We start from the raw sequence: 26,024 nt of genomic DNA on the forward strand, positions 1-26,024 counted from the left end.
TTTCCCATGTATTTGTTCTTACTTCATTGGCAACTGCCTCCCAAGCAATGTTTTGTACTCCCATTACTTTAACATGCTAGTAGTTAAAGCCAAATGTATAGCCCTAGTCCTTCACCCTCAGGAGCTTGTCTGGATTGAAATTTCTACATTTCATAGATAGAAATAAAATTTTTTCATTTGCTTAGTTCATTTCTTTCATTGAATGAATGATTCATCAAATATGTATTGGCTGTCTGTGGTATATTAGGTACTGTTCTAAATGCTAGGTCTTCATCCCTCCTGGAATATGTTTGTTAGTGGGAGAGAAAAATAATAAACTAATAAATCTGATATAATGTCAAGTATATGTAACTTTGTTGATGAAGCACAAAGAAGGTTACGGGGTTAGAGAGTGACCAGGGATGCTGTTTGTAATAGGTTGGTCAGAAAAGGCTTCTTTGAGGAGATGTCATTTGAGCAGAAACCTGAATCTACTGTGGAAATGAACCTTATAACCCAGAAGAATACAGTTCAAGGCAGAAGAACAGTTGCAGGAATCCTAACGCTTGGCTTGTTCAAGGAATAGCAAGGAGGCCATTGTTGGCTGGAGCACGGTGAATTAGAAAAGCAATAGGGATGTGAGATTGGAGAGATACATGGCAACTCCAGAATGTGTCAAACTTTGTGGTCCATGATAAGAAATTTGTTTTTTATTCTTAATGTATAGGAAGCCATTGGAGTGTTTTAAGCAGGGCAACGACATCATCTGTGTTTCTGAACAAAGATCTCATTGTTCTATGGTTAGTTGGCTACAAAGAGATAAGAACAGAAGAAGGGAACCAGTTTCAAGAGTTGAAGTAGCCTAATCAAGAGACAGTTGTAGCTTGGATTGGGTGGTAGCCGTGGTGGCAATAAGAAGTGATTAAATAATAGGCTTAAGGTTGAACCAGTAGTACTTGTAGAATTTTTTGATGTGGGTTATGAAAGAGGAGGCAAGGATGACTCCTAGGTATTGAGGCTGAGCATTTGAGGAAATAGGAATTGCCATTTGTATTTTGACAGTATTAAGCATATCCAAGTGGACATGCCTATTGGCAATTGAATACACAAGTCTGGAATTCAAGAGCTAGTTTACAAATATAACTTTTGGAGTCATCACTTTATATATGGCATTTAAAGACATGGGGATAGGAACAGATAGAGACTAGAAGACAACTGAGTCATAGAGCACTCCAACATTTAGAGTTTGGGATTGGGGGAAGAGCCAGTAAAAGAGACTGAGCAGGAGCTGCCAGCAAAAGAAAAGAAACACCAAAAGAATGAGGTATTTTGGAAGACAATTGAAGACAGTGTTTCAAGGAGACTATGATTAATTGGGATGAATGCTTCTGAAAGGCCAAAGGAGATAAAGACAGAGAAATAACATCAGATGTGTCAAGATAGAGTTGTTGAGTGATCTTGTTGAGAAGTTTCAGAGGAGGAGTGGAGATAACCTAACTGAAAAGAATTTGAATTTAGCAGAGACCAAGCATAGACATGTTTCAACATTTTGCTTTAAGAGATTCGAAGAAATAGGATAGTATTTAAGGGGAACGTGGAAGCCAGTATATTTTGATTTTAACATTTTTTTATACACACCTTTCTACTAAACTCCGTGAAATGAGTAATTTTTATCTGTTTAGTTCACCAGTGTATCTTGAGCACTTAGAACAGTGCCCTGCATGGAGTAGATACTCAGTAAGTATTTACTGAATTGATAGGAGAGGCATAAATTGATGTCGGAAAGCAGGATAATTTTAAGAAAAAACAACTTTGAATCGGAGAAAGGAATGAGATTCAATACACAGTAAAATAATTTAGGAGTCAAGGAGGGATGGCTGAGGACAGGTCAGATGCATGTAAGTGGGAAGATGGGTGGGACAAGTATGTGGAAGTTCTCTCTGTTTCTGTTTTTCTGTGTGTGAAATAGGAAGCAAGTTTATCTATTTCTCATTTCTTCATTGGCCTAAATGAATTCATTAAGAAGAATAGAAATCAACATTTTTGAGTGCTTATGCAGCAAGCACTGTTCTATACTGCTTTACCTATCTTAACTCACTCAAACCTTACAGTAACCCTAGGAAGTAGGTACTATGATAATCTTTTCTTCAGTTTCCATTTCTTCAGCTTCCATCTCCTTAATCATTTTTTCTTCTTGGAACCTTACTATATTACCTTTAAAAGAGAACAAGGTTCAGCCTAAATTTACCACGCGAACCAACAATTCCACTCCTAGGTATCTACTTAAGAGAATGAAAACATCTCTAGACAAAAACTTGTTCAGAAATTTCATAGCAGCATTATTCACAGTAGGCAAAAAGTAGACACAATTGAGATTTCTGTTAACTAACAAAAGGATAAAATGTGATGTATTCATGCAATGGAGCCCTATGTAGCAAAAAAAGGGATACAAGCCATTGATACATGCTACAGTATAGAAGAACCTTCAAAACATTATGCTAACTGAAAGAAACCAGACACAAAAGACCAAATATTGTATGACTGTTGGTATGAAATGTCCAGAGAACTATACAGACCAAAAGTGATTAGTGGTTACCTGGGGCTAGGAGTGAGATGAGGATTGACTGGAAATGTGCATAACAGGTGATGAAAATGTTTTAAAATTGGATTGTAGCGATAGTTGCACAACTATGCAAATTTACTAATAATCATTGACTTGTACATTTAAAATGGGTGGATTTTATGGCTGCTAAGTCCTACTTCAATAAAGCCATTAAAATGCTTTTAAAAAGAGAGATGACTAAGGAGAAAAGGTAGACACACTTACATGCACACTCTGGTCAAGAAACTTGAATATAACTAGATATTTTGTAGGTTTCATAGCATCATTATATATTGTTCTTTATATTAAAGAGTTTTGTGAGGTACTAAGAGAGTATAATTAAGATCACAGAGCCCTGGTCTCATATTCAAGCTCCCCAATTTACTAATCACATACCTTTTGTCAAGTTTCTCCATCTCTCAAGTATCAATTCCTCATCTGTACACAATAATATTTTCATCTCACTGGATATCATGCTTGAGGATGTAAAGACAATCAATAACCTATGACTGTAAGGAAATTCAAGAGTTTCCTCAAAATTATAGTAGTACTATATTGATTTTTTTAAAAAAATACATTATACAAAGTACTGATTAGTATAAAAAAATCTGGTGAACTGGGTGAAGAGTCTCATTATGTTGTGCTAAATGAGCTCATTTTTAATACTTTTTAAAGATTGACTCCTTGATATATTTTTACAGTATTAGATTGTGACTAGAAATGTTGGTGGCTTTCAAAGGTAGCCACATTATTATTGAATTTGTTTTCTCTTCCATTGAGAATCTAAAAAGTAACTAATACTTCTTATTTTATATAGCCCAGATTTTAGTACAGTTTTGAATACCTGTTTAAACCGAGGTTTTAGTAGACTTCTAGACAATATGGCTGAGTTCTTTCGACCTACTGAACAGGACCTGCAACATGGTAACTCTATGAATAGGTAAGATGACATATAAAAATGTTATACTAATGAATGCTCTTAAAAAATGGTGCTTTCCTTTTCTTTTTGTTTCAGATAACAACAAACCTGGTAAATATGAGTGCCTCATTTTTTAAACAAATTAAACTCTGTTAAACCAACAATGTCTTCATTAGCAGAAGCTAATGTTTGTTTCAGTATTAAAACGTGCATTCTTCCAAAAACATCACTATATTGAAGAACTTAAATTGTGAAATTACCTTTCTATAAGTCGAATTCTAATTATTGGTTTTTTTTTAACTCTTTAAAATATAAAACTGACAATGTACTTAAATTTTAATGCATTATCTAATGTTATTCCATTACTGCATGCCATTTTGGTCTGCACAATTCAATACGTTGATCCTTACAATAACCAGGCATTTTTGGCATAGATCCTCATTTGATTAATTAGCCCCTTATAGTTGTACAACTACTTAAATGTATTTATTTCCAGTCCTTATCGTAGTATTAGAAATATTTAGCTATTGCAATTGTTAGTGATTTTAATTATAACTATTACTAAATCAGGGTTTTATGTATGCCATAACATATCTTACAGTTTTTTAATATCTTTATTATCCCAACATGAGAATCTTTGATCTCATGTTAGAATTTGCATTCTTTAAGGATTTCTGTTTGGCAGTTTTTTTATATCAAACTCAGAAAATAATGGATACTAAATCAATGTTGACTGTAAACTCATTCATTAAAATTTGAGACACATCCATCCTATAGGAAGTGGCTTAAAACAGTTTTTTTAAATTGGGGACACAGTAAATGATAGGCAATATGTATGTGCAATATCCAACTTAATCCTTAAATACAGAGGGCCAGAAGTTATTTACCTAATTCTCTGAGAACCTCCTTTAATTGTACAGAAAACAATAATTTGACATTGACATTGAGCCTTTGGAATGCTTAGAGCCATAAAGTTTATTTTCTGAAGTGATTTAAATCTCACTCTAAAATCTTTTACAAATGTTTTAAGTTATACAAAAATAAATTTTAGCTCAAAACCCATCCCATGTACTATTATAAATCAAGGTGCTCCAATTAGTAAAATTTTACTATAACCTGTACATAGCAAGGTATTCATTATTTCCCAAGTGGTGATACATAATTGTAATGGTTATTTTAACATAAATAAATATTTGATTTTGTACACTGAAGAACAGTAAAAATTATACTACAACCACATCAGCCATGATAGTGTTTCTTTTCTGAACTATAGTACCTATTATCTGCACTTTTATATATAACTTTTACATAACAACACAACATGTGCTACCTCGAGTTGGAGTTTTATTCGTCAGTTACATTTTAAGCATCCTCTCAAAAGTCAAAGACTATCTTGTGCCCTTTCATATTTCTTTACTCACACACGGCACTCAGATATTTTCTATGTTTTTCTATTTCATTTGAATAACCAACTTCATGCTTCACAATTCAATGCTAGAAACATTTCCATCAAGCCTATTATCATCATTGTTTAATATGTTGTGAAAGTTCTAGCCATCATAGTGAGTGAAGAAAAAACAAATGGCTCAGGCATGTAATCCCAGCACCTTGGGAGGTGGAGGCAGGCAGATCGCATGAGCCCGTGAGTTCAAGATCAGCCTGGGACACATAGGGAGAGACCACATCTCTACAAAAAAAATATAAAAATGTAGCTGGGCATGGTAGCACATGGTAGTCCCAGTTAATTGGAAGGCTGAGGTGGGAGAATCGCCTGAGCCCAGGAAGTCAAGGCTGCAATGAGCTGTGATCATGCCACTGCACTTCAGCCTGGGTGAGAGAGTGAGACAAAAAAAAAGACAGAAGTAAGGTTTTTAACTATTGGCAAAGACACAAAGTACATTAGCTATGTTTATTATAATTAATAAGCCAGACCTCTGAAGAGAATCAACTGAAAAATGATGTAAACTAATAAAGGTCTTAATTTATATGTATATAAAATGTATATGCAACATGTATGTATTATATGTATTACATATGCATATAATATAATGTATAATGGATATTTAAAAGTCAAAAGTGCAAATGAAATCCAGAAATACATAGCAATAATAATAGCAGCTAATACTTTTTCCATGTGCTAGTTTGATGATAGGTATTTTTCAGAATGTATCTCATTGAATTCTTAAAATAATCCTAGGAAATATGTACTAGTATTCTTCATTTTCCAGGTGAGGAGACTAAGACACAGAAAAACTAAATAACTTCAAGTTGAACAGCTAGGAAGTGGTAAAGCCAAGTGTTCAATAATGTCTAATATCAGGTAGATTTTTAATTTTTCTCCAAATTTTTAATTATTCTCCAACACTATGATTAATTAAGGTTTAAGAATGTAAGGAGGGTTAAAACTAGAAAAGCTATTTTGGTAATCTGTAACATTAATAAGCTAATAAGATAAAAAACATTGTCTTCCATGTTGCTGAAAAGACTTTCAATAAAACTTAACATTTATTTTGGATAAAACCTCTTACTAGAAATAAAAAAATATGTTTTTATATAATAAATAATATTTGAGTCAGGTGTGATAGCTCACATCTGTAATCCCAATGCTTTAGGAGGCCAAGGCAGGAAGATTGCCTGAGGCTAGGAGTTCAAGACCAGCCTGGGCAACATAGCAAAATCCCCTGTCTCTACAAAAATTTTAAAAACTACCAAGAGGATTGCTTGAACCCTGGAGTTCAAGGCTGCAGTGAGCTATGATCATGCAGTCTGAGTGACAGAACAAGACCTGTCTCTTAAAAAAATAAATCAATAAAAAAGAATGTTTGAAATCAAAAGCAAATATACTTCATAGTAAAACTAGAATGATTTCCATTAAATTCAAAAACACTATCAAGATGGTCACTATTGACAGATTATTCAGCATTATTCTGTTATTCTATCTAATATAGTAAGATTGGTCACTATTGGCAGATTATTCAGCATTATTCTGTTATTCTATCTAATATAGTAAGATTGGTCACTATTGGCAGATTATTCAGCATCATTCTATTATTCTATCTAATGTAGTAAGACTAGGAGAAGACCAATTTTGAGATCCAATTCAGGAAAGCTATTGATTTTTTAATATACTTATATCTTGAAAATAGGTAACTTTTACTTTTGGACAGTGAAAAAATAAGGAAAATAGATAATTTACTGAGTATACTTACCATTTGAATAAACTGTTAGTTGACTGTTGGTTTTCTAAGTTAAATTCATGCAATCTTTAAAAATGATATCAATTTTGAAAAGGGAGAAGAAAAAGCTGTTGTTATATGAATGTGACAGACTTAATACTTAGACACTCAAGAGAATCAACTAAAAAGTGTAAAATTAGCTTTCCAAAATTAATCTATAAATATAATCAAAATACTATGAAAATTCTATTGGGGAATGGAGGATGGTTGCCTTTTTCATCTTATACCTGACAAATGATAATAAAGGTAATCTAGAGGAATAATAGAGTGATAGTGTTTAAGCAGTTGTTGGAAAAGAAGAGCAATAAATATGCTTTCCCTGTATAATATGTAATATAAGGTATAATTATTAAAATAATTTTATTCATAAAAGAATAGATAAGTCAGTGGCATAGAATATAAAATCCAGAAGTAACTCTAAAAAAATCTAGGATATTAGTAATGATTGTGGGGAATAGATTTATTCTTAAGTAAATGTTGGTAAGACTAATAACAATTAGTCATTGTACAATGACTAATAAAATTCAGGATGTTTAAACATTTAAATATACCAAGTAAAAACAAATGAACTGATTAAAAACAGGTGAATCTTTACATGACCTCAAGATGGAGAAGGTACTTCTAAGAATGAAACTAAAGAACTTTATATAAAGAAAAGAATAGGTTTGACTGTATAATTTTTTAACTTATAGATCAAATAAGCTTTTATAAGCTTTATCATCAACATTAAATGCAAATATATGGGGGAAGTATTTGCAATATATATATATATATATATATATATATCATACATGAGTGTAATGGAATTATATACAGGACTTTTGCACATCAATTAAGGAAGGAAACACCTAAGGAAAGATACGTGTAAAAAACAGAAGAAGTTGGTCATGATGTCAATTAGAGTTGTTACTTCTAAGTGATAGAATTGTGTTTTATTTCCTTTTTAATAGAGTTCCAAAAATATGTTTCAGTGGCTGTGTATTACTTTTATAATTAAGATGTTCAATTCCTGTGAGGTCATTGCAGAAAATAATCATTACTGTGATGATTTTTCAGTCTTTCCAGTGTCAACCTGCCTTTAGCTAAGATAATTCCGATAGTAAATGGACAGATCCATTCAGTTTGCAGTGAAACACCTAGTCATTTTGTTCAGGTAAGAAGAAAGCTTGGGAGTGTTATTAAAAACAAATTGTATTCTTAGTGGTGGTTGTGTTTGTCTAACATAAAGTTACATTCTCTGCTGAGATTTTTTTTTCAAAAAAACACAGAACGTGAAACTACATGTAGAGTGTCCCATGAGAGTGCTAATGAATCATAGCAAATGGGTAAGTTTCAGTGCCTTTCTCCATGTTGTAGTCCAGCACTTGCTGGACTGCATTTTAGTCCAGGTATATTATAGTGGTCAGTTGAATTTATATAGCTTGAATGTTTTGCATTAAGCTGTGCTAGTAAGAAGATGGAGCCTTGAGGCAGATCAAGGATCCAGTTCCACACATTGCAAGGAAAACTAAAAAGATTTGTGGAGAAGTAAGGCATTTTAGTGATTAATAAAATGTAGCTGTTTATAGTGCATCGATAATATGCTCACTAACAGCTGCATAAACAGTGGGTCATTTAAACATTTTATCAGACTACTTATAACTTCATCTTCTTTCTTCATTTCCATTTAGAATGCATTGAGTAATTCAGTAATTCGTCGAGTAATTCAGTAATTCACTAAGACAGATATTATAAACAAAATAACTTTGAATTTCTGAGTCATGTGCAAACTTGGAAACTGTGTTATAAGTTAAAAAATTGTTTGCAGTGCCAAATGCAAACTGCTGTAGTAGTGTACAGTGAGAAGAGACCCTATGGCCTAAGCATAAAGCTGGCATCTTCTTAGTGTAACTTGTCTCAGACAATGCAGTGTATCCTCTCTGTAGACATTTTACTCCTGGGAACATGAAAAGCACTGAGACTGAGTTCTGTTTCTTCCTTTCACTGTGGTGTCATCAGCTTGTCCTTCACATGCACATTTTCCCTCACTGGACTCTTCAGACTTCTGTCATCTTTCTCATCCATAAGAGCTGGCCAATCATATTGCAGAAGAAATAGTGAATAAGGCTGATCTCATTTTACTGAATTTTAAGCTTCACATGTATATCAGTGTGAGAAAAAGGTCATAACTTTGGGCATTTAAACCTAACCTTTACTTTTGTCCTCTTCTGTAGAAATCCCTGGCTTGGCCAGTAGGATGTTCATTTTGACAGATGAGTGGAAATTATAACCAAGCATAAAACATCATCAGTCTTCATGTTTAAATAATTTTATGCACTACATTTTTATTAAAATCTATATAATAATAAAAACAAATGTTTCAGTATAGTCAAAACGCCATTGATACTAATTTTTAGTAAAGTGTTTTGGTGTAACTGGATGTATATTAAATGTATATACTAGACCATTGATTGACAAGGCTATTAGAATTATAGTTTAATTTTTTAACTATAATTTCTATGAGTTAAAATACCAAGTGGTCCTCTTATAAATTCTTATATGCTCTACTATTTCCACTTATCTTTTTGTAAAGACTTTGCCTTGATTAGAATGTTAATTTACATAAAATTAATCCTTTTGAATTACTGCGACTACTTCAACTTCAGTGGTATGTAGGAAAGCCTATTGTGGGAATGCTGTAGAACAGGGGTTGGCAGACTCTACAGGGCCAGATAGTACATGTTTTAGGCTTTATGTAACATACACATTCTCTGCGAAAACTACTAAACTCTGCTCTGGCAGTGTGAAAGCAGTCAGAAACATACATGAACAAAAGAGTGTGGCTGTTTCCATAAAACTTATATACAAAAACAGGCAGCAGTGGATTTGGCCTGCAGGCCATACTTCGCTGACCCCTGTGGTAGCAGATACTAGGATGGTAGTATAGTTGGTAAAGTTAGTAAATGGGAAAATCAGAAAACAATTGAGAGAGGCAGTTTTTCAAATTATTTTCAAATAGCTTTCAAATAACATAAGCAGGAGATAAATTATTTTGGATGGCTTTCAGATAACATAAGGAAAAAGCTTTTATGAGTCTGAACCAATCCTGTGATACGTAATTTTTATCTCAGACTACTGAAAACATCCTGGAAGCTTCATCAGGATACAGTATTTGAACAGCCTGAAGTCTTTATTATAAAGCTGATGTAAATTAACTATGACCTATGAGCTAAATCCAGCCAACCACCAGCTTTTGAAAGTTGTATTGGGTGACAGCATGCCCTTGGTTTATGTGTTGTTTATGGCTGCTTTTGCACTACAATGGTAAGGTTTCTCAGATTTGTCCATACACCCCACATATATATATATGCACACATATATGACAGTCCTCCAGGGTTAAAATTATTTTCAGTTTATAAATTAAAAACTCAACAAGCTCCTTAAGATTAGAGCTTTTTTGTAACTCAAAAACCAAAGCACTTAAGTAGAATCTAAACTATGAAAAGCAGATTGTACTATAATATGACTGATGGCTACTATTAATAATTTGTTGTGCCAAAGTTAATGTGGACCTGTCTGCTACTGTCCATGCTGTTGAGCATTCAGCCTGCATTTTCTAAAGCTGACTTGCTAGTATTTTTTTTAATCTACTGTAACTGTTCCAAAAGCTTCATTTGTATCATGTGATTTACATGATTTGGCCTTCATTTGAAAAATTTTCCGCCTCTGTTCTTTTCTCATTAGCACAAGACACTTAAAGCAGTACTATTTAAAACCAATAAGAACATAAACAAATGCCCTAAAATCAGGAACAATAGTAGGTTATATGTTTTATCTTCCAAATAATCCAGAATGTGTTTGAGTTTTATTTTACATGTTCATAGAAATCAAAACACAAATTTTCCCCTCAAATTCTTGGGCCTCTGAAAGCATGTCTGCAAATCCTGGTTTGGGAAACATTGATCTAAACCTATGTTTCATTGAACACTTTGACTGAATACTTTGAAACTAAATAACATCAGATTCTCTGATGAGATTATTTAACCATGTATCGATTGAGATTAGGACATGCCTAAGCCTCACTTGGATTTTCCAATACTTAAGAAACAGAGATCATAAGGGCCAGGTTTACTTCATATTTCTCTGACACTCAGAGACTCTCAACCTTTGCTCTCATGGACCTTTCACAGTGTGGTGAAGCCTGTGGACCCCTTCTCAGAACAAAATTTATAAGTGCATACAATAAAATAGATAATATTATAAAGGAAACCAATTATATATAGTTTTCAAGATTTTATAATTTATGATGTAGCAACATTGCCTCTTTATTCATACGTTCAATCAAGATATAATGAGAGTTCTGATAACTTCCATAACTGTCACATAATATGAAAATGTCTATGATTTCTATTGAAGACAGTCATACAATCTGCTATTGCCTACATTCATAATTGAAAGAGAAATGAAATTTTGGTTAGAAGTTAATTAAAATGAAGATGTGATTTTTTTTCCCTTATCTTTACATTCACAAATCCCTTGGGGTGTTAAGAACCCTTACACTATAGTGTATATGTGTGGTTCATGTATGCGTGTATACATGCTACATATGGACATATCATATGTTAGATCTTCCAGAAAATAATATGCCCTTAACCATGTTATGTCAGCTTCCAGCAAAAGTACCTTTATGCTTATATTTATTCAACAGACACTTATCTAGCACTTAACATACACAAAAACTCATTTGAAGAGTATTTGGGTTTTTTTTTTCCCCAAAGTCACACTTGAACGCTTATAATACCACCATCCCTCATATAAGAACCTAAATAATAGCTATCTTTTAGAATTTATTACAAGAAAAACTACTCATTTTCTTAAATGGTTTGCTTCTCGGTCTTTACCACAAAACTTAGAGCTGAATTCATTTCTTGATTGCAGAAATTAATTCCAATTATCTATACCTTTTGCAAACTATAATGTTATATTGTCATCTTTGCTAGGATCTGTTGACAATGGAGCAAGTGAAAGACTTTGCTGCTAATGTGTACGAAGCTTTTAGTACCCCTCTACAACTGGAGAAATGATTTTTCCTTCAAGAAAAACTACAGTGGGATTCATTTACTTTTTAAAAAACACTGGGTAAATCACCTATACCTAGAGTAACAATTTGTTATAAAATGCCTGATAAAAATATATTCTTAATAAAAGTCTTCATTTCATAATGAAATCAATTTATTTGGCATCTTAATATATTTTTTTAGATTCATCAACAGACCAGTTTTTGTGGACATATATATGTACACATGTGCAAATATCAGAATTGTTAACAATTTGTTACACATGGACATTAGTTCCAAACTGACTAAACACCAATGTAGATATTTTTATATATATAAAATATGAAATGCCATGTACTTCACCATATTAATACTGAAGAAAAATCTGTTGGGGACATAGGTCTAGGATGTGTGAAGTTTGGAAAAATATGCTATTTAATCATAATTCCCTAGACTGCTGTAAACAGAAGTGAATCAGACTTTTCTACAGCTACCCTTCAAAATAATAAATTATTTGTCTCAAATATACTTTGATGGGGGACTTTTTGCTTCTTATGGAAATCAGTGAATTTCAACAACTATGACGAGCTATTTTTCCTTTGATATTTCTTCACTGTAATTCTTAAGGTTTTATTGATAAGCCTTAGAAAGTTATATATTGATTTAGAGGCTAAAATTGTGTTGATGCTGTTTACTCACCTAATTACATAGTTTTATTCATTTGTATGTACATAATTTTAATAACTTACTTTGTATTGATTTTGAATACAGTGAATATCTTATTGCAATAAACTATTTTAGTAAAATATGGTTTTGTTGAGTTAATATTTTTCAGCTGTTTATCCCATAACATTTTTGTTGTTATTTTGGAAGAGAGAGTGTTCTAGTTTCAGTCATTTTAATTGGTCATGTACTTGGTGCTTTTTTGTTGTTGTTAACTTGTTCATTTAGGAAAAAGCAAACAGCATTACTTTTTGAAAAAGAAATAATTTATTGTTTCTAGTAATACATCTGTAATTCTTCATTTAGAAGGGTAATTAAGGCAAAAGTAAATAAATCATTATATATTATTAGTATGTTGACATATATTTTCAGTGACATTGTTTTATGTTCCTCCAGTGTAACATGCAGCTGAACAGTAGAAGGTAGAAAATAAAGTATGAGGTCTCTTCTAAGGCCTGGTTAGACCTGGAGCTGAATGCTAGGGAGTGTGTGTCTAGAATGTTTTTAAAAATAGGTAGTGGGGCCACAGCCCTCACCATAGACACCTCTGAACCCACTGGCATTGTCTCTGAGAAGAAGATTGCTGTGCCACCCATATATGCTAATCTTGGCAAATCTGCCAAGCATGTCTTTACCAAGGTGTATGGATTTGGCTTAATATAACCTGATTTGAAACAAAATCTGAAAATGGATTGGAATTTACAAGCTCAGGCTCAGCCAACACTGAGACCACCAAAGTGACAGGCAGTCTGGAAAGCAAGTACAGATGTACCAAATATGGCCTGACATTTAGGAAGAAATGGAACACTGACAATACCCTACACACCAAGATTACTATGGAAGATCAGCTTGCACTTGGACTGAAGCTGACCTTCCGTTCATCCTTCTCCCCTAACACTTGGGGAAAAAAATGCTAAAATCAAGACAGGCTGCAAGTGGGAGCATATTTTAACCTGGGCTACGACGTGGATTTGAACATGGCTAGGCCTTCAGCCTGAAGCGCTCTAAGTGCTGGGTTATGAGAGTTGGCTGGCCAGCTATCAGGTGAATTTTGAGACCACAAAGTTCTGAGTGACCCAGAGTAACTTTGTGGTTGGCTACAAAACTGATGAATTCCAACCTCACACTAATGTGAATGGAGGGACAGAGTTTGGCGGCTCCATTTACCAGAAGCTGAGCAAGAAGTTGGAGACTGCTGTCAGTCTCGCTGGGACAGTAGGAAACAGTAACACTCACTTTGGAATAGCAGCCAAGTATCAGATCGGCCTTGAAGCCCATTTCTCCACTAAAATAACAACTCCAGCCCGATAGGTTTAGGATACACTCAAACCCTAAAGCCAGGTATCAGCTGACACTGTCAGTTTCTCCTGGGTGGCAAGAACGTCAAGTGCTGATGGTCACAAGGTTTGTCTAGGACTGGAATTTCAAGCATAAACGAATGCTGTTGAATTGTTTAAATTATTTTGCAGCATAGTTACCTTCAGAATTTAATGTATGTTTTAATGTTGTATGTCTGGGATGCAAGTACTGCTGAATGTCATGTTGGACCTCCAGGTTAAAGATGATTCAGCTTTAAGGTGTTTCAGAGGCACAGAAGAAACCCAGTTCCAAAAAGGTCCTTTCAGTGGTAGACTTGGGGAACTTGGCGGCCCCTGTAGAGATGTCAGGTTTCTTTTTTATCTAGAAATGGCTGCAAGTGGAAGCTGATAATGTACAGGCACCCTGTAAATTCATATTGAGTAAATGAATGAAAGTATGAGTTCCTGAGAACTGAACCTCAGTTTCCTAACCCTGGTTGATGAGAGGCTCATCGGTTGGTGGTGTGTACAAATTTCCCAAAAAGGGACTCTATACAGATCATTATGACCTGTTCCCACCCCAGTTCTTCATCATCTCTTTTACACCAAAAGATCTACAGGGTGTGGTCACTGGTTTTTTGTGCTATTTTGGGGGTGGAGAGGGTGGATGTGATGAAGCCAATAATTTTGGACTTAATTCCTTCCTGAGTTGTGGTTTTTTTTGTCCTTCCCCCAGAGTATAACATAGCTTCCAGGAGCTCCAGCTATAAGCTTGGAAGAGTCTGTGTGATTGTAATCACAGGGTGACAACACTCAGAATCTAAACTGGACTTAATGTAGTATTCTCAGCACTCAATTTATTTTTTAGCAGTTTAATGGGTACATTTTAGAGTCTTCCATTTTGTATGGAATTAGATCCTCCCCTTCAAATGCTGTAATTGAAAAAAAAACTTGAACAAAATATTGAAACCTTAAAAAAAATAATAGGTAATGGTCCAGCCTGGGCAACATGGTGAAACCCTGTCTCTACAAAAAAATTAGCCAAGCATAGTGGTGTGTGCCTATAGTCCCAGCTACTTGTGGGGATGAGGTGGGAGAAGCGATTGAGCCCAGTAAGGCTGCAGTGAGCTATGATTGTACCACTGCACTCTAGCCTGAGTGACAGAGTGAGACCCTGTCTAAAAAAAAAAAAAAAGAGGAGGGAAAATGCTTATTTTCAAAAGTTGACAAAATATGGAGATATTCTCATTTTTAATAGGGTAAATGAAAAGTAGCATTTTGGGAAGGTAAGGAATGTGTGTGTAATGGGCACACATCTCTTCCAACAAAATTAACCCAGGATTTCATCCAGGGAAAATGTGAAACTAAACAGGTGTGGCCTTGTAAGGATATAAATTTGATCAGCTGAAAATTATGATCTGGAATCATATGCATCTGTATAATTGTGGCAGTGGAAGAGATGACAAGGTAAAAAGCACATGTATTTAAAGCTACTTGGGAAGCTGAGGCAGAATTGCTTGAACCCGGGAGGTGGAGGTTGCAGTGAACTGAGATCATACCACTGTACTTCAGCCTGGATGATAGAGCAAGATTCTGTCCCAAAAGAATAAATAAGTAAATATAAAAATAAGGTCAATTGGTCTTAGAGAGTACAAATCTGCCTCCTGATAGTATAGCAGGAGCCCCCTCATCAGAAACCTTTAGTTGTTTGGTTAATCTAAAAAGTTAATCTAAAAAGGGTGTCATAAATACATATATAGACATTTTAACTTTATTCTTTATTTGTCACTTATTTACTATAGGATCCAGGTTTTTTCAACTTTTTAGTGTAGGTCTACTCAGTTGGGCTGTTGGTGATATAGTAGCATTGCATAGCTGCCTTCCCATAGAGGTCTGCTGACAAATGTTTTCTATTGTCTTTCTTGAATTCATGGCCTCAAGATCCTCCCACCTCAGCCTCTTAAGTAGCTGGGATTACAAGCTGGAGCTACTGCACGGCTCTAATTATCTTTCTTGTACAAATTACATGCATTACATTATATAAGTGTGAACCAGAGGTGCAGAATTTTTGAAAATTCTTACTATATTTTCCTCCAATCTTTTAGAACAGTTTCACCCACGATTAACCAATAGCTTATTTTCTTTTTTTTAATTTTTAAAGTCATCAAACTTTAGTCTTTCCAAAGTATTTACCTTGGCTTTCACAAAAACTACAACTCTTCACACTTGCATCACTTGCTTATAGAATCATCATAAAAAGTTCAACTGGCATAATCAATTTGTTTGGTAACTGTTATAGTTTCCTAGAGCTGCTGTAACGCATTACCACTCAGTAAGTGGCTTAAATTTATTCTCTCACACTTCTGGTGGCTAGAAATCCAAAATCAAGGTGTCAGCAGGCCCATGCTCCCTCTGAAAACTCTATGGAAGATCTTTCCAGTACTTCTTGCCTCTTCCAGTTTGTGGTGGCCCCATAAATTCCTTGGCTTACAGCAGCGTAACTCCAGTATCTGCCTAGTCATCACATGGGCCTTCTGTCTCTGTGTCTTTTTCTGTCATTTATAAGGATACTCTCATTGGATTGAGAACCTACCTATATCCAATATGACCTTATCTAATACTTACCTATTACATCTGCAAAGACACAACTTTCAAGTGAGAACACATTTCGAGGTTCCAGGTGGACATAAATTGTTGGGGACATTCCAAGGGACATAAACTATTTGACTCACTACAGTCACAAACTCAGGCAGCCTTTGACAAACATACATTGCAGCCAATGGGAATGGAAAACACACCCTGAGTAGCTTAAACAACTGAAATTTATTTTCTCACAGTTCTGGAAGCTGAAAATCCAAGATTAAGGGGTCAGCAGATTTGATTTCTTCAGACTTCTTGACTTGCAGATGGTGCCGTCTCGCTGTCTTTATATGGCCTTTCCTCTGTGCACTTGTTTCCCTGGTGTGTCTTCCCCTTCCTATAAGGACATCAGTCCTATTGGCTTTAGATTCCCCCCACTTCTGACCTCACTTAACCTTAGTTACCTCTTTAAAGGCCCTATTTCCTAATACAGCCACATACCGCATAACCACTTTTCACTCAATAGTTGACTGCATATAAATTGGTGGTGCCATGCGATTATAATGGAGCTAAAAACTCCTATCACCTAGTGACGTTATAGCCATCATAAGGCAGCACAACACGTTGATCATGTTGTTTATGGTGATGCTGGTGTAAATAAACCTACTGTGCTGCCAGTCATATAAAAATCTAGCACATAAAGTGATGTAAGGTACACAATACTTGATAATGAACAGCTGAGTTACTGGGTTATGTATTGCTATACTATACATTTCGTCATTATTTTAGAGTGTACTCCTACTTAAAAAAAAAAGTTAACTGAGAAACAATGTAAGTCATGTCGATCAGGAGATATTTTAGAAGGAGTTGTTATAGGAGATGACAGCTCCATGGGTATTTTCCCCTGAAAAGCTTCTAAGCAGGACAAGATGTAGAGGTGGAAGGCAGTGACATTGATAATCCTGACCCTGTTTAGGCCTAAGCTAATGTGTATGTTTCTGTAAAAGTAAAAATTAAAAATTTTTAAAGTAGAAAAAAGCTTATAGAATAAGAATATAAAGAAAGAAAATATTTTTGTACATTTGCACAATGAGATTATGTTATAAGCCAAGTGTTATTACAAAAGAGTCAGAAAGGTTTTAAAACCTTAAAAGTTTATAAAGTTACAGTAAGATTACATCAATTGTTGAAGAAAAACATTTTTTATAAACGTAGTGTAACAGTATTTTAAAGTCTATGGTAGTGTTTAATAACAATCACTCACCAGTCACTCACTGACTCACCCAGAGCAACTTCCAGTTCTGTAAGCTCCATTCGTGCTAAGTGCCCTACACAGGTGCACCATTGTTTACGGTATTTTCACTGTGCCTTCTCTATGTTTCCATATGTTAGATACTCAAATACCATTGTGTTACAATTACCTACAGTATTCAGTAACATGCTGTATATGTCTGTAGCATAAAGCCATAGTCTATATAGCATACAGATTACGTGTGTAGTAGGCTATGCTATCTAGGTTTGTGTAAATACACTCTATGATGTTGGCACAACAACAACAAAGAATTGACTAGCATTGTGTTTCCCTGAAAATATCCCCATCGTTAAATGACTCATAACTGTACAGTCATGTTGGGGGTGATGGCTTCAACATAAAATTTTCAGTTCAGCCCACAGTACGACCAATTCCGAGCTACTCTAACATGAAGAAATTCTCACCTCTGAGTCATACATGGAAACAGCAATGTGAAGAGACTTTAATGGCAAAGTACACTGGAGAGTTAAAATGGTTACATTAATTTAGCAGGGACAAGGGAAAAGGCTGAATTGCCAAAATAATTACTTTGTTTTTCTTATCCAATTATACATTTGCTTTCTTCATGTCCTACAATTATAGACACCTGATAGTTCCTAGTCTTAGACACAACTGCAGCATCAGCCACTCTGCTACACTTTAGATCACATTAGTTAATGCTAGAGCCCACCCCCATTTACAAGGCATCTGAGGAAAGGTTAGCTGTGGCAGTTCTACCATAATGCCATTTTGCCCCAAAGAAATCCAGTTAAGTGGCTGTCCATGGCCCAGTAGTTTCACCTGAAATTAAAAACATACATGCAAATGTCTCCAAATTTCTCTCTCTCTCACCCACTTTCTGTTGGGAAGGAGTGATTAGTAATTCTGAAAAAAATAACTGAGGCCAGAGATTCATTTTTACCTTTATTTAGTGATTCACAATCACTCTTCATCTAATTGAGTATGTGTATCTTGCCTCTATATTCTTGCTTCTGTTTTACTCTCAAGAGGTAAATAAGAGTGTGCAGGGGTTGAGGGAGGAGAATTTTAAAGACTGAACAGAGTGTCAGAGTGGAGACAATGCTGAAGAGAGGATCAGGAGCAGAAAATGACTCTGAAACCAGCCTGCCCAAGTAAGTCCTATCTAGTCAGTGTTCCTTCCCCAGATTTTCTAATAACTTCCACTATCAACAATATACAAATTTGATCAATTATTACTGTAATTATTTTATATCCTTAGTCTGAGTATACTAAGCAAATTCAAATAAGTTCTCTACATAGTCTAGGCTTATTTTGAAACAAAAATTTTGCTTCTCAGGTGGATCAATTCAAAAATAAAACACATGGGCTTTTAAATAATAATGTTAATTGGCACCAAAAAGAACATAAATAAAATAAAAATATAAACATATCATATCTGGGCTACTAAGCTATAATTAAGCATTAGATTTGAACTCATGTCCTTTCTGCCTCATCAACCACACATTAGAAATGAAACGCAGAAAGGTGATGCAAAGAGAACCATATGGACAATTACCCTCCAAAGGGATAATGTATTTTAAAAAATAAGCTGTAAAATATATCAGCATGAACTCAATGCCAGATCTGGTGGTTACAACAGTTAAATTAATCTCTAACTTTCTCCAAAATGTTTTATAACCATAAAATAGTAGAGTCATGATGTCTTGTATTCAGATATGTTCTGGAGTAGGGTGTCAGGGAAAGCATCTAAATTCCAGTTTTGTGAGAAGAATCATTTTGGATACGTGCAATGAACTTAAACAACATAGAATGACTGTGAAGAATAATGTCTATTTTACAGTGTTATGCATAGAGATACTGTAGCTGTTTCATCAGCTTAGTTTTCTGGGAAACCAAAAGTTTCAAAGGTTTTGGCCAAACACTCTCATTGGTGAAATTCATTTGATTTTATTTTATTGCTTTGTTTGATTTTTTCCAGAGACAGACTGAAGTGAAGTGGTGCAATCATAGCTCACTATAGTCTTGATGTACTGGGCTCACACAATCCTCCTGCCTCAACCTCCTGAGCAGGTAGGACTACAGGTGCATGCCACCATACTCAGCTTACTTAAAAAAAAAATTTTGTAGAGAGGGGTCTCGCTATATTGCCCAGGCTAGTCTCAGACACCTGGCCTCAAGACATCCACCTGCCTCAGCCTCCCAAAGTGCTAGAATTACAGTGTGAGTACAATGCTTGGCTGGAGCTCATTTTGAAACTACATTTATGAGGTATAAGAGGAACAGACATAAGGCTCCCCTTAAAGTTAAAAGTTATGTTTGCATCAAGGTGTTCTAATCAGCAATTTAAAGGAGAAAGGTAAAATTCCCTCTTACCTGTGTTGCCCCTAGAATAGTTTTGGGCTGGCCAAGGAACAGCTGTCCTGATGTGGGCCATTTAAGAAAAAGGGCATAGACCAATTTTTCTTTAGGCTTGGATGTGTACCTGGTTAAAAGAAAAAAAAAAGCATAGTAACAAGTTACATCCCATGTTTCTCATTATTTGTGGATCAGGAACAATCTGGAATTATTTTACAGAGATACTTCTATTTAGCACCTATTTACCAATGTTGCCATTAATAGAAGGGAAGGAAAAATAGCCCCATGCTAGTATAAAAAGCATCTTCCTCCCACAAGACCAAAAGGAAGTTCTTGAAAGACAAAGATTTTCTTGGGCTAGCATTCCTTTTCATCATCAGACTGCTCTCGTGGAGCTGAAAAGGGGAGGGAGATAAGCTAAGGGGGTAGGATGCAAGAGCTTCATGGCTTTTCATATGTTGTTCAAACGTTTATATTCATTCATTCATTCAATAAGACAAGAAATGCATGTGTCAGTTCTGTGCCTAGTCCTGTGCTCAGTATTAAGAGTTACAGTAGAAAACAAAACACACATAGTTCTTGTGCTTATGGAACTAGAGTGGGCAGACAGTAAAGGCAGAGACTAAAAAATCACACAAATAATAAGAAAGTGTGAGTTCTGTTAAGCACTATGAAAGAAAAGGAAATTGAGAGATTATAACAAAAGGATTTCTTTAGATTAGAACATCAGAAAGAAGCCTCTCTAAGAACATGACATTTAATCTGAGACTTAGAGGATGAATGAGAACAAAAAAGAAGGTAAGGGAAGTATGCCTTAGACAAAGAAAATGGAATTCATTCATGTATTTATTCAACTACTCAACAAATACTTACTGAAATCTTGAAATGCTAGAGCTATTTGCAACATTGAACAAAGTCCTTGTCCTCATGGGGCTTACATTCTAGTGGGAGAAATTAGAGTGAACAAATATGCAGGTGATAATTAAATTCTATGGAGAAAACAAGCCAGGTACGAAGGACAGGGCATGCTAGGTAGGAACAGAGAGGACTGGGAGTGTTATTTCAAGTGGAATACTCAGGGAAGACCTCTTAAAGGTGGCATGGAAGAGAGCCATGGGAGCACCATGGGAGGTACACGGGAGAGTCTGGAGAAAGCCTTCCAGCCAGAACGGCAAGTACAGGAGCCCCAGTGCAAGAGTGTGCTTAGCCTGTTGATACAACAGCAAGGAAGGCAGAGTGGCTGAAGGAGAGGAAATAGGAGAGGGTGATGGCAGATAAGATCCGAAAGGCAATAAGGAGCCAGATTTGATAAGCCCTTGTAAGCATCTATGGGACACAGCCTTTTCTCTGAGACTGGAAGCCACTGGAGAAATGTGAGCATGGAAGTGGCATTATTATTTAAAAGTTTACTCTGATAGCTTTGTGGTGAATAGGTTAAAGGGTAGAAATAGAAACCTGTTAAGAAGCTACTGAAATAATCCAGGCAGGGGCGAGACAATGGAAACTAAAAGGATGAGGATTGCCACAGAGAGGATGAGAAGTGGTCAGTCAGATTCTGAACATTTCCAAGATAAAGAGGATGGTATCTGCTGATGGGTTGGCTGTGACTATACAAGAAAGGGAAACTAAGGGCTTTAAGGTTTTGGGCCTGACAGCCACTTAAAGGATGAAGCTGCCATTAACTGAGATGGAGAAGACCATGAGTGGAGCTAGTTTACAGCAAAATTTTAAAACTCAGTACTTCAGTTGTGGACATACAGGTCTAAGATACTATGCATCCAAGTGGAAATGTTGAGTAGGATGTTAATGAGGCTGGAGTTCAGAAGAGTTCTGCACTGGAAATAGAAATGTGGCATTGAGGTCATCAATATGGCATTTAAAGCCATGAAAATGGGTATATCTCCTGGGACATTCAGATAAATAGAGAAGAATAGAAGTCCAAAGTCTAAACCTCAGGGCACTTCAAGATTTAGAGGTTGGAAAATGAGATGAAATCAGCAAAGGAACTAAGAAGGAAGACACAACAGGTATGACGAACACCAGGAGAGATAGTTATCAACTGAGGTAGGTGCTGCCAGTGTGTTGAGAAAAAGAGCACTGGGGACTCATCACTGGATTTGGCAAGGCAGAGGTTACTGTGGCCTTGAGAAGAGTAATTCTGTGGAGTGTGAGGATGGAAGCTCAACCACAGTGGGTTCCAAAGACAAACAGGAAAACTGTAGCAATGAACTGGAGATAGCACGAAAACAATTCTTTCAAGATGTTTTACCACAAAGGAAAGAAGAGAAATAGGAAGGTAGTTAGAAATGCAAGTGAAATTGAGTAAAAAAGGAGAATTGTTTTAACAATCCTTGGGTGGATGATTTGCAATGGGATCAGGACACAAGGGTTGACCTTAAAGCCAAAAGTGAGGTAATTTTACATGTGTGTCTGTCTAGGGTGTGTGTGTGTGTGTGTTTCTATAGTTACAGTTTGCTCTCATGGAATAAGTATATCTGAATTTAAAGTTGATGTTCTGTCAAGTGAGTATGGCAGAAGGGAGAGAGGGTTCAGGAATTGGGTGTATGCAATAGATTGGTTACAGTGACAGGCCACAGAATCTGACCTGGATAAGGAAAAAGAGGGACAGAGAAAAGATGATAGGATGAAAAGATAGTATGATCACTGGATTATAGATCCCTTTGGAGGCCACAGTGTTGTGTGGAGTGAGCCAAAGCAGAAGTGATAGGTAGATGGCAGAATGCTTCAAACTAGAGCCATGGAAGGGGTACAGTTATTGGTAATGCAAAGTCTAAAGTGTGATTATAGAAGAAAGGGAAATTAAGGACACCAAGGTTTTTGACCTGACAACCACCTAAAGGATAGAGCTGCCATTTACTGAGGTGGGGAAGACCGGGGGTGGAGCTAGTCTACAGCAAAATTTTAAAACTCAGGACTTCAGTAGTGGACATACAGGTTTAAGATGCTATACATCCAAGTGGAAATGTTGAGTAGGAAGTTCGACTTTCTGTTACCAACATGACCCTGTGTATTGGACATGCAAAGGAGCAGGTAACAAAGGTCAAGTGGACAAGATCCCTAGAAGACAGGAGGGACAGATAATTAGAACTGTGAATAGAAATTAAAATCACTAAGAATTATGTGAAGAGTAGTTCTGGGGACAGGATGGGTAGTCAGGGCTACACTCTCAAAGGATTTTAAGGGTTCACCTGGGAGTCTGTAGGTGACTGCAAGAAGGTGGGCACGATGAACCTGATGGGGAAGAAGGCTCCTATGGTGAGGAGGGAGAGTAGGAATTGGGGAAGTTGATGGGAGCCAGACTCGCAGCTTTATAATCCACATTAAATATTTAGTTTTTATGTTTATTTATTGAAAGAAACACAATAGAATGATGGTTAATGACTGTGAAGTCCCAGACCAGATACCCTTGTATTCAAATGTAAGCACAGAAGCAAGTTCCAAAACCAGATTTGCACTATTCTCTATCACATGGCAGATTGATACTGAGTTCTCACTGTGGCTTCTCCCAGATCAACATTTTTAAATTCCACAATTATTTGCTCTGTCCAGATTGCCCTACTTTCATTTTATTCAATGGGTTGATAATGTTTTAAGTCATAAGTCAAATAGACTGAAGAACATTTAGTCTAATCTTTTCATTTCTATTTAATCAGGCAGTAATCAGGGGCCAACCAAAGGTGAATTTTTACAACTTCGCCAATACTACTCTTATTTTATATATGTCATATTTGTGTCTGAATCAGATAATCATTGACACACAGAAACTTTCCAATCTCAGAGAGAAGCATTGTCCCAGAAACCTCCCTATTTTGACTCATTTTTAACCTAACATTTTCTCTGCCATTGGGTACCTCTTGTTTGCTAATTTCATGGGATGCAACATCTGCAAAAGTCAGAATTTACAGAACTAAATAAATAGTAGTCTTTGCTTTAGACTAAGCATTCAGCAGTTTTTATTGGCCTAAATGGCTTACAATTTTTCTAAGAGCTGACTACTTTCAGCCAAAATTTGTCCACCAGTAGGAGATACATAGAGATGATGTAAGCTTAATTTGGTAAACAATAAATGTTCAAAACATGCAAATTCTTCCCCTTATCTTTATATTAGAGTAAGCAAAGTTTGGAAAGTGCTTTATATACATAGGAATTCATCCAATTTTTATTTTTAACCTACTCTTCTTTGTATGTCTGATAAAATTTAAATCTCTCCCTTTATAAAAGAGACTTGGTAACAAGAATGACTTACCACACATCTGGGGTGACAGTGTCATTCTGGGATCGCCAAGTATGGGTTTCATAAATAGCTTCTCCATTGACTCTTAGCCAGGACCCCATTTGCCTCAGTCGCTCCTCAAAAACTACAGAAATGGTGCCATCTAGTGTGGGCCCAATATTCATCAAAAGATTTCCTCCACATGAAACCGTTTCTACAAGTTGCTAAAAAATTAAGAATGTTTTAGATAAATAAAATAATTACGTCTTTAATGTGTTAATATGTTGCATTTATATATTTATACATGTATATTTAGTCACTGCCTAGAAGAACAAATGCAGGATAGAACAGCGTCCTACATTGATAGGCCATTGAGCTATATAAATTATAAGAAATAATTCCTACATGACCACACTATTAAGACTGTTATGTTAATGGCCACCAGACATTTTACTGTACCTTCACCAATTCTTCAATTGTAAGATAGTCAGAGATTCCAGCATCCCTCCTGTAGCCCCAGGACAGCTTGTCTATTGTCATGCAGTTTTCCCATTTATGTGGCAAAAGATGTCCTGGGTTATAACGATCACTGCAGGTATAGAAGCCACCATGCTTACAGATGCTACCAGCTCCCCAACGATCATTGGTGACTACTGTGTCCCGAACTGGGCTGAAATAAAACATACAATTTTTTAAAACAAAAGGTATAAGCTTTTTATACAAAAAAAAAAAATGCCACCGAAAAGATATCTAATTGAAATACATTTCTAACAAGGGACCATGGCATAGTACAATGAAAAGCCCATGGTTTTGAAGTCAAACAGAACTGGGTTAATTGGAGTTCTGGCTTTGTCACTTTCTAGCTCCCAGACCTAGAGCAAGTTACCTGGCTCCTCTGAATAATGAATTTCCTCATCTATGATTAGAACAAAAATAAGTTATGTAAAACATTTAGCCTAGTACCCAGCACATACAGCACTCATAAGATTATTATGATTATTTTAACCTCCCTTCCATATCATAAATGGTAGCCAAAACTGAATTTATACCCAAGACACTTTTCTTTCCAATGATTCAATGATCTCATACATGTAGTCTAGACTTTCTCTTTCTCTTACAATTGTGCCTAATGTTGAAAAACCTCAGAAAATTTGTTGATGTTACGTGAAACATCCCCACATTATTTATCATAGCAGGTGGTATAGTTAGAGGGAAATCCACGCCACAGAGAGAGGACAGTTTTGAGTCACAAATTGAAGTGATGGCTCCCAGTCTTTTCCCTTGGAAGGAGTATCTGGACACATTGCAGTTTTGATATCAAGGGTTCTTCAGAATATTTGTATCTGTACCCTGTGTGGGCCCAGGAAGTGCAAGCAGAAGGCTTCCTGACTTCATAGCACAGTACCCAGTGCTTTCTAGTGTACATGCAAATTTGGTCCATATAGTTTAAGCTAATGGAGGAGTTTAATCAGAACTCCCTGTTCTAATAGGGCAGCCTTGAACATACCAGCAAGCAATTGGAAAAAGCTGGAGAAACTGAAAACGCTGCTGATGAAGAGAAAGAGAAGACAGACAAGGGTGACGCTGACTGGGCAGCAAAGCTGACCAAAAGGTAAGAGGATAAAAAGAAGCGGTCAAAGGGATTCAGAAGCACATTATCAGAAATAGGGATGAATAAACAGAGTCGTCTCAGAATAGAGGCCATCAAGGACCAGAGTAGGAGAGAAAACGGGGGGATCCACAACATTAACACCTTCGCAGTTCTTGGTCCTGTGATTTTTAGTCTGAT

General features: G+C 35.8%; 2 protein-coding genes and 1 pseudogene across 7 annotated transcripts in view; 2 read left to right on the forward strand and 1 right to left on the reverse strand.

Moving 5' to 3' along the window:
• Positions 1-12,578, forward strand: part of PEX3 (peroxisomal biogenesis factor 3) — a 34,529-nt gene extending 21,951 nt beyond the window's left edge. For both annotated transcript variants that reach the window (XM_002747096.6, XM_035296891.3), the window contains 3 exons: positions 3,399-3,521; positions 7,793-7,889; positions 11,716-12,578. In XM_002747096.6, coding sequence (XP_002747142.1) covers positions 3,399-3,521; positions 7,793-7,889; positions 11,716-11,799 — 304 coding nt within the window. In that variant the 3' untranslated portion in view covers positions 11,800-12,578. The remainder of the gene's footprint in view (positions 1-3,398; positions 3,522-7,792; positions 7,890-11,715) is intronic.
• FUCA2 (alpha-L-fucosidase 2) overlaps positions 4,451-26,024 on the reverse strand; it is a 29,862-nt gene continuing 8,288 nt past the window's right edge. The window contains exons 4-8 of one of the 5 annotated variants that reach the window (XM_054254481.2): positions 24,695-24,905; positions 24,269-24,459; positions 20,020-20,128; positions 6,710-6,763; positions 4,451-5,327 (exon numbers count right to left, since the gene is read on the reverse strand). In XM_054254481.2, the coding sequence (XP_054110456.2) occupies positions 6,755-6,763; positions 20,020-20,128; positions 24,269-24,459; positions 24,695-24,905 (520 nt within the window). In that variant the 3' untranslated portion in view covers positions 4,451-5,327; positions 6,710-6,754. Of the gene's footprint in view, positions 5,328-6,709; positions 6,764-12,743; positions 14,218-16,597; positions 18,466-20,019; positions 20,129-24,268; positions 24,460-24,694; positions 24,906-26,024 lie in introns of those variants that run through there. The other 4 variants (XM_035296890.3, XM_008995178.5, XM_008995177.5 and 1 more) reach the window with 4 other exon arrangements.
• Positions 12,994-13,929, forward strand: LOC108591314 (non-selective voltage-gated ion channel VDAC1 pseudogene; annotated as a pseudogene).

The sequence above is a fragment of the Callithrix jacchus genome, chromosome 4 (genome assembly GCF_049354715.1).
Source record: "Callithrix jacchus isolate 240 chromosome 4, calJac240_pri, whole genome shotgun sequence".
Classification (NCBI taxonomy): Eukaryota; Metazoa; Chordata; class Mammalia; order Primates; family Cebidae; genus Callithrix; species Callithrix jacchus.